The sequence below is a fragment of the Anguilla rostrata genome, chromosome 10 (assembly GCF_018555375.3).
Source record: "Anguilla rostrata isolate EN2019 chromosome 10, ASM1855537v3, whole genome shotgun sequence".
NCBI classification, from domain to species: Eukaryota; Metazoa; Chordata; class Actinopteri; order Anguilliformes; family Anguillidae; genus Anguilla; species Anguilla rostrata.
In genome coordinates, this window is record NC_057942.1 from 15,305,871 (window position 1) to 15,318,618 (window position 12,748).

General features: G+C 50.5%; 1 protein-coding gene across 5 annotated transcripts in view; it reads right to left on the reverse strand.

Annotated features, from left to right (window-relative positions):
* Positions 1-12,748, reverse strand: part of LOC135265114 (multivesicular body subunit 12B-like) — a 56,292-nt gene that overhangs the window by 13,940 nt on the left and 29,604 nt on the right. For all 5 annotated transcript variants that reach the window (XM_064354391.1, XM_064354393.1, XM_064354395.1 and 2 more), the window contains exon 7: positions 12,130-12,224. In XM_064354391.1, coding sequence (XP_064210461.1) covers positions 12,130-12,224 — 95 coding nt within the window. The remainder of the gene's footprint in view (positions 1-12,129; positions 12,225-12,748) is intronic.

A 12,748-nucleotide genomic window follows, 5' to 3' on the forward strand; every position in this document is an offset into this window, starting at 1 on the left:
CGCCCCTGTGCAAAATGCATTGTGATAAGTCTTCTGTAAAAGAGATTCTAGTTTACCCCTCCATCCCCTGGTGAAATTACCGCACAGCTTGCACAGACAGACAGAGAGAGAGAGAGAGCGGGAAAAACAGCGAGAGAGAGGGAGAGATGCTGATGATCTCGTTGTACCCCCTCTCCAATCTGCGGCTCGAGAAACGACGGTGGCCGGCGCAGAGCAGACGGATGAGCTAAAACAACGGCGGCAATCAACCTCGCCGCGAACCGGCGGTCGCTAAAGCGCGGGAGGCCCCGCCCATCTACGCCTTCACCCCTGAGAATCCCCTCTATCCCTTCTCACCATCTAAAAGCCAGTCTGGAGACTCCGGGCCCGGTCGTACGCACATCAGCCTAACAGGGGGAGACCGGTTAGCGGCGCCGCGAACAGGAAGGCCGTCTAGCACCGCGACCGGGCGGCCACGAAGGCTTGTTCAGGCCCGTTAAAAAGCGAGAGAATAAACACGCGTTAAGGTGTCAGCGGGAAGGCGGCGAGGTACGCGGGGGCGGGAGGGGCGGGGGGGCGGGGGCGGGGGGCGACGGCGAAGACGTGCGCCCGAATCGATACTCGCCGGCGGAGGATCCGCCGCGGTGCGGGAGCTTTGACAGATCTCTGGGTGACGGACAGATGAGCCCGCGGTTGAAGGCTAGGCCACCCTCCTCATTGTTCAAGGATTACGCTCTAAATCAGATCCGGCTCCAGCCTCCTTCTGACAGCGCGGAAAGCGGGAAAGAGCGCCCGGCCAGGGAAGAGGCGGGCCGGGGAGCGGCTGCGTCCGGGAGAGGAACGCCGTGCCAGGCAGCGGTCACGTTGTGGTCACTGTAAACTTTAATTACAATGAACACTGCGAACACAAGTATTTGTCTTAAACTTAAAATCACATTTCTATTACTTTTGTGCTAAATAAGATAAAAGTGTTGATGAAGCCAATGAAGGGAGACATGTTGTCCTATTTCAAGATTTCCCAATGGGATAAGACAATTCCACTTGGCACGTAAAAAGAAACTTAAAACAAGCTAATATTTTGTACTTAATATTTTGTACTTAAGAAAGTAAGATTTTGTCTAATTTTAGAACTGAAACACTTGTTGAGACAGCCTGACTGATGGCGACCCAACCCCCCCACCCCTCCCGCCACCACACCCTGACAACGAGCGCCATTAATCGCGTCGCCAACGAACGGCTTTCTCCACGACCGCAAAAACCGCTTTTAACCGGAAATGGACCGCAAAGCTCGACGAAAGTACGTAATGACAGCGGTAAGGACCGCGGCGTTAGCTCAGTGTTAGCATGAGGTGTCCGCGGGCCTGAAGCCTGCTCCTGAATGATGGAGGGGTAAAGAACGGAGTCAGCAGCGGCGGCGTGGATCATTTCCTTATTAATGGCGGCGTCAGGCGGGATGAAAAATGTGCGCATTGTCATCTTTAGCCCCCGGGCGTAGACGAATGGCTGTTCCAGGGCTGGGAGGGCTAGCTGGAACGCAGCGCCACGCGCTAATCCCTCACTCGTCTACTGTTGGACACACTGTCGCTGAGGAGTTCCACACCGCGGCTCACACACACACACGCACGGGCACACACACTTACTTACTCATTCATATACTCAAGGAACTCACACAGATTTATCCACTCGCTCATTGACATTCACACACACACAAACACACACACACAAAGACACACACATGGGCACACACACTCACTCACTCATTTATATACTCAAAGAACTCACACAGATTTATCCACTCGCTCACTGACATTCACACACACACACACACACACACAGAATTACACTGTTAATAATGGACTGAGACTGACCCCAAAAACTGTACTGCAAAACACCACACTACAACTTACTATAAAAAAGTATGTAAAGTATTTTAAAATAATTTAAAAGATATTTTAAGAAATCTTTTTTGTTCCATTTTCGCTAATGTGACAAAAAAAAATAAAAGTACAGGTGTAACCGGGCTGACCACCTGGACAATCCAGGTCATCATACTTCACGGTAATAGCCTCGCTTCAAGCTGTGGCTCTCCGTTCGAGGCGCGGGTAATGAGGGTTTGGGCTAAGCACGCGGACACGGGGTGATGACATTAGCTGGGATGTCACGCGTGTTACACGCGGCTATGCTAGCTGGCGTACGGGCGACTGCAGGCAGAGCCCGAAACTGGATCTCATCCTCCCTCGCCGACCAGAACGGTCCGTCACGGACTGGATTTTCAACCTCCCACACCCTCGCCCAATAGCAATTCATTACTCTGCCTCGTGGCCCCGCCCCCTTCTCCTCCCCCCCCAGCGACACCCGAGCTCCGCCCATGCTAGTGTCATCTCACCCTTAATAAGGCCACAACCTGAGGTGAGAGGGCATAGGCCAAAAATATAATAAAATAATAATTAATACGGGAAGCGGTGCCCCGAAACTAATAATTCTGACCCTGGTTCTGCGTTCCTCGCCACGTTAAGGAGGCGCCCGACGCGGGCGGAGGTTTCCTGAGGGGGGCGGGGCTAACGAAAGGCTTTTCTCGGCGAGGAGGCGGCGGCGGAGGAGCAGCGCTCTCGGTCGGCCCGGTCGCCCCGCTCGCTCTCTCGCTCGCTCGCTCTCCCGATCGACGGCGGCGTGAAAAATGGCGGGCGGCCCCGACGGCGTCTCCCAGACATATTGGAGTTTATTTTGTCGCCCGGGCTCGCCATCTGTGCCGTTCCGGCGGAGAAAAGGCGGTCGGCGCGGGCTGCCGCGGGATGGCGGGATGGCGGGATGGCGCGGGCCGCCGGGGCCCCCGCGCTGGCTGAGCAGCCGCAGCCAGTCATTAGTCAAATTGCCTAATGAGAGAGAATAAAAATGGCCCCCCGCCCTGACAGGAGGAATTTTGGAGGTGTCAGAGCCCCTGACCCGTGCTATGAGAACAGATGATGGCGCGTTGCTATTTTCAGAGTGTTTTAATGGCTGCGGCTCGGCAGATTCCATCCTTTTCTTTTTTTTTCCCCGCCCTTTCATCTTCTCTTTTTTCTCTTTATAAATCTATCCAACTGGGAACCATGGCTGAGGGAAGAAAAAAAAAATAATAATTTTAAGTTTAAAAAAAAAAAAAAATGAAAAAAGGGTTACTTTTAGCGATTTAATGAAAAAGATAACTGAAGAAGAAAAGATAATGTCTGAATGGATCAATTGTATTGACGTTGTTTTCCCTCTCTGCATAAAAAACAGCAACTGCGATCCAGCTCAGATTTATGACTGGAGGAGGAAATATTGCCTTTGTTTTGAAAGTGTTCCGTGTGTGTGTGTGTGTGTGTGTGTGTGTGTGTACACAGTGAAACCCCAATTTGCTAATCCCAAACCCATCGTATTGACTTATCAATACAAAGCCATTAGTCACCTAACGGACACTTTCAACTTCTCCATTCAAATCGAAACCCGCGGAAAAAGGTGACGTAACCGAGCCACACAAAATGGTGTCACGGTCCAAGATGGGAAACGGCGGACACAGCCGCCTCCTGGCGGCTTGGACGGCGCGCGAAGCCGGCGCGGCGGTGACCGCGGCCAGGCGTTTGTGCCGGAAGATTAGAGCGGCCCGCCGGGGACCGCGGCGGCGGTGGCGGCGCTAAACGGGCTGGCGGTGTTAGCGGAGGAGGGGAGAGAGAGAGAGCGAGCGCTTAGCGGCCGCGGAGAGGCGTAATTCCATCTGCGCCACGAGAAAAATCTGCCCCCCGAAAATCTGGCTGCGGGTGGGAAGCCAGGAGGCCATCCCAGCCGGGCTCCGGCCTTATCCATCTTCCGGAAAGTGGGATGAGCGAGGAGCGCCGACGGCAGGCCGGGGGAGGGCCCCGGGAACGCGGGCGGCGACTCCGCCGGTCGCCCGGCGCTGAGGTCTCTCCCCTCCCGCCACTCCAAAAACAAACCAGGCCTTCGGGAATCCTGACAACCGAACTTACTAAAAAAATTCCCAACGCACCGCAGATTGACGCAAGACACGCCTTTTGACTGAGGAGCTCCAGAGGCTTTAGGGACTCTGTCATTTACAGCACTACACGCACAAACAGGCTTGGACAGGATCTTAAACTAGTGGACACAAGTTGGGGGTGTCCAAATAAAGAGTACATGTCACAGAGGGGCGGAGTCCAAGAAAGGTCAAAGTTGCAAAATGGGCGACGCGAACCCTTTCCGTGGACGCGGCGGCGCTAGTTTTCGTCCAGGTCGCTTTCGTCCGTTTCCGCGCGCTCGGCGGCCCGGCGGCGGCGCCGGCTCGGCGTATAAATAGAGCGGCCCTCTCCGGACGGCGGCAGAGGCGCTGGCAGAGGACTGACAGTGAATTTGCGGGCGCCGGATGGGGCGCAACAGACGGTGCAATTACACAAATCCCCTCTTAATTAGCGGTTCTGGGGGACGCAGCAACCCGAGATGACGCGGCGAGGGAAGGTGGCGGGGGGGGGGGGAGGATAAAAGGATAAAAGAAAGAAAAGAGCCCCGTGACCCGCGAACGCAAACTAAACACCTCTCAAGAATGAGTGAGAGGCGGGGGGGGGGGCCTGTACCGCCAGCCCCCACAGAGACGCCGGCGAAACTCGACCCTAACCCGTCGAAGGGAAGCTAAACGAGTCCAGGCGACGCCCAGCAGCCCCCCCCCCGGCCCCCGAGGCCGCGCCGCGGTCCCCTCGCCCTGCGGCCGGTGGGCGTGGCGGCGGTGGGTGTTATTAAGTCCTCCCGTGTTCGCGGCGGCGGGCAATGCGAAGTGGCACCTCACGCGGTGAATAATGGAGCGTGCCAGGGCTGGAGCGCGAGGGATGACAGCCAGAGAGGGCCCTCCTTGGCAGCCGCTAACCCGGCCTCCGACTCATTCATCATCCCCCCCTTAAACCCGTCCGCCAATGCCGCGCCGCCGTTCGTCATTAATTATGCTAATCAGCGCGCCATTACTCTCCCGGTGACACCGCCGCCGGTTATTAGTTCGTTAAGGCGGGTTCAGATGCGCCGCCGAATGTTACGCGCGGGCGTGCGTGTGTGTGTGTGTGTGTGTGTGTGTGTGTGTGAGCTTCGGAGTGCTTTCAGGTATGTGAGTGTGTGTTTTGAGTGTGACAATGTGTGTGTGTGTGTGTGTGTGAAGTGTGTGTTTGAGTGTGATAGCATGTGTGTGTGTGTGTGTGATAGTGTGTACATGTGCATGTTTGTGTGTGTGTGTGTGGGGGCATGTGTGTGTGTGTGTGTGTGATAGTGTGTACGTGTGTGTGTGTGTGTGTGTGATAGTGTGTACGTGTGCATGCGTGTGTGTGTGTGATAGTGTGTACGTGTGCATGCGTGTGTGTGTGTGTGAGTGTGATAGTGTGTACGTGTGTGTGTGTGATAGTGTGTACGTGTGCATGCGTGTGTGTGTGTGAGTGTGATAGTGTGTACGTGTGTGTATGTGGGGGGGGGGGGCGTGTGTGTGTTTGAGAGAGGTACAGGGAGGTACACTCACGAGTGAGCAGGAAAATACCTGTTAATTGGACTGTTACCATCAGACAAACCCGCTTTCCAGACACCCCAGCATTCTAATGGGGGCAGAGGGCTGGCCATCTTTAAAACTGATGACTATGAGGGCATCAGAGGGCCCCCTTACAAAGGCAGGGCAGAAAAATGCACTGTCCATCCATAGCGCAGGTGCGTCCTCACTCACCGAACCACGAGACTACTGCACACCGTTTGATACTTCCACTGGAAGGGCAGCCGCGCTCCAAACGCGCGGAACTCCAGGCGCGCGGCGACTCTTCTGCGCGTACGGACGCGCGGCCACGCGCTACCATGGATACAGTACGCGCTACCATGGATACAGAGACGCGCGGCTACGCGCTCGCGGGGACACGAGAGGGCTCATCCTGATGGCATCGCCCCGCTTCGGGGAGGGCCCCAGATGCCCTTTTACAAAAACGACTTCATCTCAAGCAGGGCCCTCATCGTGCTTTTAAATCGCGCTACGTATTAGGAGCTCATTAATAACAAACTTAACAAGTGAGCAGACCCATTAAAAGATCTTTAAGGGATATTTGACCATAAATCTCCTTAAACTATATTTAATGACTGAGATATCTGGAAATATTTTTATCAAGTTCTAATTAGATGTGAGATAACAAACCCCGGCGTACACGCGCGGGTCGTGGGGGTCTCTGTCAGACTCGGTGATTGGCTGCGACACTGTCAGGCCCCGGAGCACAATGGATAACCGCTCTTATTTTGGGGTAGAACGGCAGAGGGGGGAAAAAGGGAAATTAGCCATTTCCGAGGGTCTGGGACCCGCGCCTATCGGAACCGCACGGGGGCGGGCTGCTGGCTCTGCTAGACCAGACAGATACGGGGGGTAGGGGAGGGGCTGATGCGAGGGCTTCGAAAAGCCTCATTGTCTGGCACAGATATGCTAAAGTCCCAAACATTAATGACCACAAAAAATAAAAAATAAAAATCACCCGACTTCTTTTGTGCTGCTAACCGGTTTGTGCCAAGACTGGAGCCCTGTTTCAAAGACCAAGACTTGTTTCAAACCTATCTAGTGCACTGTGGCGTGGAAGCCCTTGGTGTGTGTTTTTTTTCTTCTCCAAAGGTGCAACGTTGACGGCTAAGCTAAGACGTGATTTTACATTTCAGTACGGCTTTCTGGTTTAAAAGGCAAACCGGCGAAGTAGCTCAAAGAATTCTATCAGGAAGAGAACTAAAAAAAGAATTGTTCAATTGGACTTAGTTTCAGCATGCCCTCATTCTTTTATCACTTTTCACAGGAAATAATAATGGACAATAACCTCATCGTAAGTGGCTTCAACACCAGGAGATTCACTGCAAAAATTACAAGGGTGTTATATATTCAGTTTTAATATTGGAGAATCTCCTGTACAACTAAATGCCTGTGTGACCTTCTACTGCTATATCTCTCTGGGTTCCATAACCTGGCTTCAGAAGTAAATCACTGAAGAGTTTTAGGACAGGGGACCGTATGTGGCCTTTCAAAGCTCTTCGCCAGCCCGGAAACCTTGGCTCCGTTTCAGACGTTTGGAAAAATTTTACGGCTGAGAAATTGCCAGGTTTAAATCTTGTACATTCTAAAAGTAAAACAATGCTGTAAATCTGTAATGTTCCTTTCTCCTGGTCTCCCCCCCCCCTCCCCCTCCCTCCCTCCCTCCCAAATCAAAAATCCATGCAAGATTCATTAAGGTCAATTTAGATGATACTAGGGAGAATCAAGGTGAAGTTTTAAGGGGTTACTGATTCAGGTTTGGGGGGGGGGGGGGCACATTGTGGTCACTGAGTTTTTTAATCAGTGGCCAGTCCTCAGAGCTCCGAGTTTCTAAGGAGTTGGGTGTCACTACCCGGGGGAGGGTGGGTTTTCTAATCCCTCAGCTTAAGGTATTGTGTTATTGTAAAATATGGCCACCCCTGCACAAATGGAGCTGGGACCAGACTCCGGGGGGTGGGGGGGAGATGGGGGGTTGGAACTGAGATTAGACACTTCCCTGCTTCCCGAGTCTCGTGTCTGCAGCTCCACGGCAGGACGACGAGACGGAAGTTTTTGTTTGAAATCCGTTGGGAATATCTTTATTTAAAAAAAAAAAAAACATCTTTTTTCCCTCCTCTCTATATTAGTCGATCAGAAAAAAAAATGGCGGGGTTGAGGGAGGGGGGAAAAAAAGAGGAGAAAAAGAAAGTAATTTTGCATAATCAGTGGGCGCCATCTGGAACAATTAACCGAATTCCACAGAACTCTGAGGATCAGTCATATTGGCTTATTACAGATCCAGAATTACACAAGTCATAAATCCTTGAAAAAATGAAGCATACCCTTGCCTGTCATCACTATTTTAACTTCAAATACCGAGGACTGCTTGATAAGGCTGAAAAGAGGAGATTAATATATGCAAATTACATCGAGCATTTAAAAGCCCCCCAACAACTGTCTCAGTTTTCCTGTCTCTTATTATAGGGCTTTATGTTTTATTCATACACCGACTCACCTGTCACTTCATAAGCTATAATATTATGGGGGTATTATTAAACAGCGTAAAGCGCCAGTTTAATTGGAAAGCTCCATTGCATTTTCCAATTATTTGGAGCAAATTAAAAGCAGATGCACACACTTTAATAAGGATCCCAATATCGGTCCCGGGAAATCAAAAATCATTGTCACCGCGCTGCCGTGATATTTTGCAAACTGAAGTTAATTTTGAATCCCTCTTTTTTTCCCCTTCTTCTTTTTCAAAGGATGAACTGTCTCTCTTGTCTGTTAATTGCACTTCTTTTAATAGATATGAAAATAATTGAGCTCCACATTAGGTAAAATCAGAGGCAATCTCGGGCTTCTTTTGATTAACGCGATAGATATGCTAATGCGTTAACTTTTAACAGGTTCTCTTTATTACCGCGGTGGTTTCCGGAACATTCTTCACAATGCCATGGAGGCATCAGAGGAAATCTTTCATAGAAGGGGAGCGTGCCACGAGACTGCACCTGTCCATGTAAATATCACCCCTGACTACTGACAGAAGCCCCGCCCCTCTGACCTACCGTGCGGTCTGTACAGTGCGATATTAACTCTGTCCGTGTCCACATCACCTCAGGAACACAAACGCAGCACACAAAAACACGCTTCCCATTTTACCTCACTTTCGCGACCCACATTAAAATTCTTTTTCTATGAAAATTAAAATATCAATTAACGGGACGGAAACATCACGGAAATGATGTTTTTAAGACCCAATAAAACCGGGTCTTTAACTTTTATGTCTTATTCAATGTTTGCAGCAAGCAGACGGTAGAGACGGCCTCCAAATATGTTTTTTTTCCCCCTCACGTTACCATCAGATATTCCTAAATAGTTCCCCGCGCGTTTCAGAGAATTATTCGCTTTTCGTTAGAAAAAAGCTCTCGGTAAACAGGAGCGGAGCGTCCCCGAACGGCAAAGATCAGCGCCGATGATATGGGCCGTAGATCAAAGAGTTACAGGTGAATATAAAGGACAGGTTTCAGCGCCGGAGAGGAGCTCGTCTCGGTAATATAAGCCGAGACTGTCAAGTGCATGAAGGTTGCGGAATCAATGCGAATTAGTTTTTAATATTCTGGTAATAAATGTCACGGCGCCCGCACGCCACATCTGTACGCGCGGCGGGCGAGATGACAGATCTCACAGGCGCCGCGTCGCTCGTTCCTCCACAGACCCGCGCGTTCTCTCGCTTTCCCTCTCTCTCTCTCTCTCCCCCTCTCCCTCTCCCTCGTGCTCCCTCTCCCTCTCCCTCTCTCTCCCCCTCTCTCTTTTTTTTGGGTTGCGTTTTTGTTTTGTTTGGAAGTGACGGAAGGTTTAATCAAGAAAGCAGGCAATTCATCAATCCTAAAGGAGCTGCTTGTTCGGTCCTGACAGAGCGCACATGGTTCTATAGCAGCTCAAACCCGGCCAGCTGCCAGCCCCGCCGCACCGCGCGCCGCACAATTACCGCCAACCCCCTGCACCGTCTGCCGCGACCTCTCCCTTCCGCCGCGAGCGGGGAGGGGGGGGGGGGGGCCGGGGAGGCCGGCGGCTCTACCTTCTGAACGACTCTGCCCACGTACGTAGTACGTACACGGGGTTTTGAAAGTGCGACCTCTGAGCTGATCTTTAACAACGCGGACGTCGGCGTCGCTGGGGGTGGGGGGTGGGGGGGGGGGGGTAGGAATGGGAACGGCGCAAAGTGTCTGATATCTGTCCAATTTAATCAGCTCTGTGATCAGCAATTAATGGATATTATCGTGATCAACTTAGCGCTAATTAGGCTTGATTGGAAGAATTTTCTATATGCCACAATGATTTTTCTGAGACATTAGGGGGAGGAGAAAATGGTAGTCTTTGTGTGTGTGTGTGTGTGCGAGCGTGCGATTGAGTTACTGTCTTAATACTTGTCAATATTCTGGGTTTTTGAATTAATAGCAATCCTCCCCTCGTGGTTTAGTGATGAAATCGCAGACATTGTTTTACGTATTTGCTTTGTTCCAGTCCTTTGACACCTTCGCTTTGGCAACAGAGTCTTATGTAATGACAGTTTGGAGCAGAACTGAAACTGAAATTGAGACAGAGAGAAGAGGGAAGAGAGAGAAAGAGAGAGAGGCTGAGACACACCCAGACATTCTACTGTGCCGCAAGAAGTGCGAAGGAAAACAGGAAAATTTTCTTCTGCAAAACTCACAGGCGCAACTAAAATTTTTAAAGCTTCCTGAGGAGTAGACATTTTCCACTCTCTGCAGGGAAAAAGGAACGTGTAACACCAAACAACACGATGCACCTTCCACAGCCTGACAGACAGTGGGTGAAGCCTGACAGACAGACCCACAAAGCATGTTTTTGTCATTAGTATTACCATTACATTATTCTTATTAGTAATGCTGGTGGGCAGTGGCTATGGAAATAGTATGAACACTGAAAATAATGTAAATCAAAACTGGTTTGCTTATATCATTTCTTCTATTTATTACTGGCGTTAGTGATGCTGTATGCCAATGCATGAATAGTTGACATCTGCACACTGATTTTTCACTGACTGTTCATGCTTCGACACTGCAGGTATATGTACTGCACGTCACACCAATACAACATTTGCAAATAATTTGAATTAGAAAGTAAAATGGAGAGAGAGAGAGGGTGGGTATTTGATTGATATGGGCGAGAGAGAGAGAGGCATATTGACTTTTACCCTCGCTTTTGTGGCCTGAGAAATGGATGTCATTGGAGAGGTATAAAGGATAAGTAGACTTTCAGGGAAGGGAGCCGGTCAGATCCACTAAACTGATAGGCTGCTCAGCCCGCTGCTAGGGAACAGATGATTGGTGGCAGTGTGCCATTTCTACGTGGACCTATCTGTCAATCAGAAGTGGGGCAGCACCCCCCCATCAGCCAAAATTTGTGGTCAGAGCTCTGGGCCTTTCATATACACCGCACTTAAAATCACTGCACACTTACACAAACACCGAAGACCTTCATTTAATGGGAGGCTCTTTAGATAAATAGGTAATTTAAAAGATTGTGCCCTTGACGAGCATACTTCACACGAGTCACTTCAAAAACTATTTGGCTGCACGATGACATAAATATGTAAAATATGTGAGATAAAATATGTATAACATGCAAATTCTGAGGCAGGGGTTTCTGTCGTTTTTTTTATTCCTCCGAGAAACTTTTCGGAGCTCTGTGGCAATCGTAAGAACACGTCGTAGCAAATTAAGTTCTGACTGATTGATGGAGCGGCGCACATGCCACCTTGCGGGTGTCAGGCAAATAAATACCCTATTAATAAGAAAAAAAAGAAAACAAACACACACACACACACACAAAATACCTAATCTATATAAGATCCTGTAAACCTTGGATACAAAGCGTTTCACCATTACTCATAATATTCCAGAAGCAGCACCATTACACCGAGCACATTAACCAAATAAAAAATGGAAAAGGATTTGAGCATATGCAATATATGAAAAGAAATAATCAGACTCAGATCCTTCTCTGTGCAGATCTGGAGCCTTTGGGTCCCTGCGCCGCAGCGGTGTAGCGGACGGGGCGTGCGAAGGGGAGAGAGAGAGAGCCGCTCCGCGACGCTCATCCCCCGCTCCCTCTCTCCTGAGCAAGCAGGCTCCTCTCGCCACATGGTGTCTCTCTCAAGCCAGAAAAAAAAAACTCCCCCCTGCTTCTCTCCCGCGCGGCTCGGCCTGGAGCCCAGCGCCGCTCGCTACCGTCACCCGCACGCGCCGCGCCTGAAGCCAAATCAGGGGTCTGAGGACGCTAACGCAAAAACGAGTACAACGCGGGGTCGTCTGATTGGCTGTAGGCGATTTATCCCCCACAGTGCCTGGATGTACTCAGGGTTCCTATGCAAATCTCCCGTAGGATTCTGTGCCAGTTTCGCTCGATAGATCCGTAATCCACCCTTCTTTCCCGTCGATGTGAGATGGATGATGCGTCTTTATGCACCTAAAGGAATATCTGCTGTCTTAACGGCGGTTACGCAGTCATCAGTTCCCCCGTTCGCATTTTAATGTTGAACGACCGCAAACAGAACGGTTCACGGGTCGCGGGGTGAAGACGGTGAACGCAGGTGCGCGGGCCGGGGAGGCGGGGTTTACCCGAGATGGCGTAGAGGTTGGAGTTCTGGTGCTCGAAGTCGGGCCTGGTGCTGTTCTTTCGGCTGAAGCTGGCGGGCAGAGTCATGGATATGTTCCTGTAAAACAAACACTCAGTATGAACACATTTACTGTATGTGCGAGTGTGTGGGAGAGAGAGAGAGAGAGATGCACAGTATGTGGGTGCGTGTCTGTATGTATCTGTGTACCTGTACAATAGGGGACACAGTGGCCTGTGATTAGAACAGTGCTCTATTGCTCGGTGGGTCACAAGGTCATGTCCCTGGGGTAGTTTGGAAACGATAAAATATATATAAAAACGAAAGGCAGTCTGTGCTGACTACAGTGTGTAATATTCAACCCCCACCCCCCAACCCCACAGCAGCAGTCCTCTAAAAAGGTCATAATCACAGCAGGGCTGCTCTGGGCTAGCAGGACAGGGATGTATGAACGGATTTAAGCAAGCCCTTAATGAATGTTCACTTGGGCCCACCTGACCATGTACCATCCTTATCAGTTCAGAAACCGTGTCACCTGGTTAGCTCAAAGGGCATCAGGTGACGTTTAGAACAGGGCCTCTCACATGACACAAATCGGCACAACTAATACAAAGGTTTGAGCT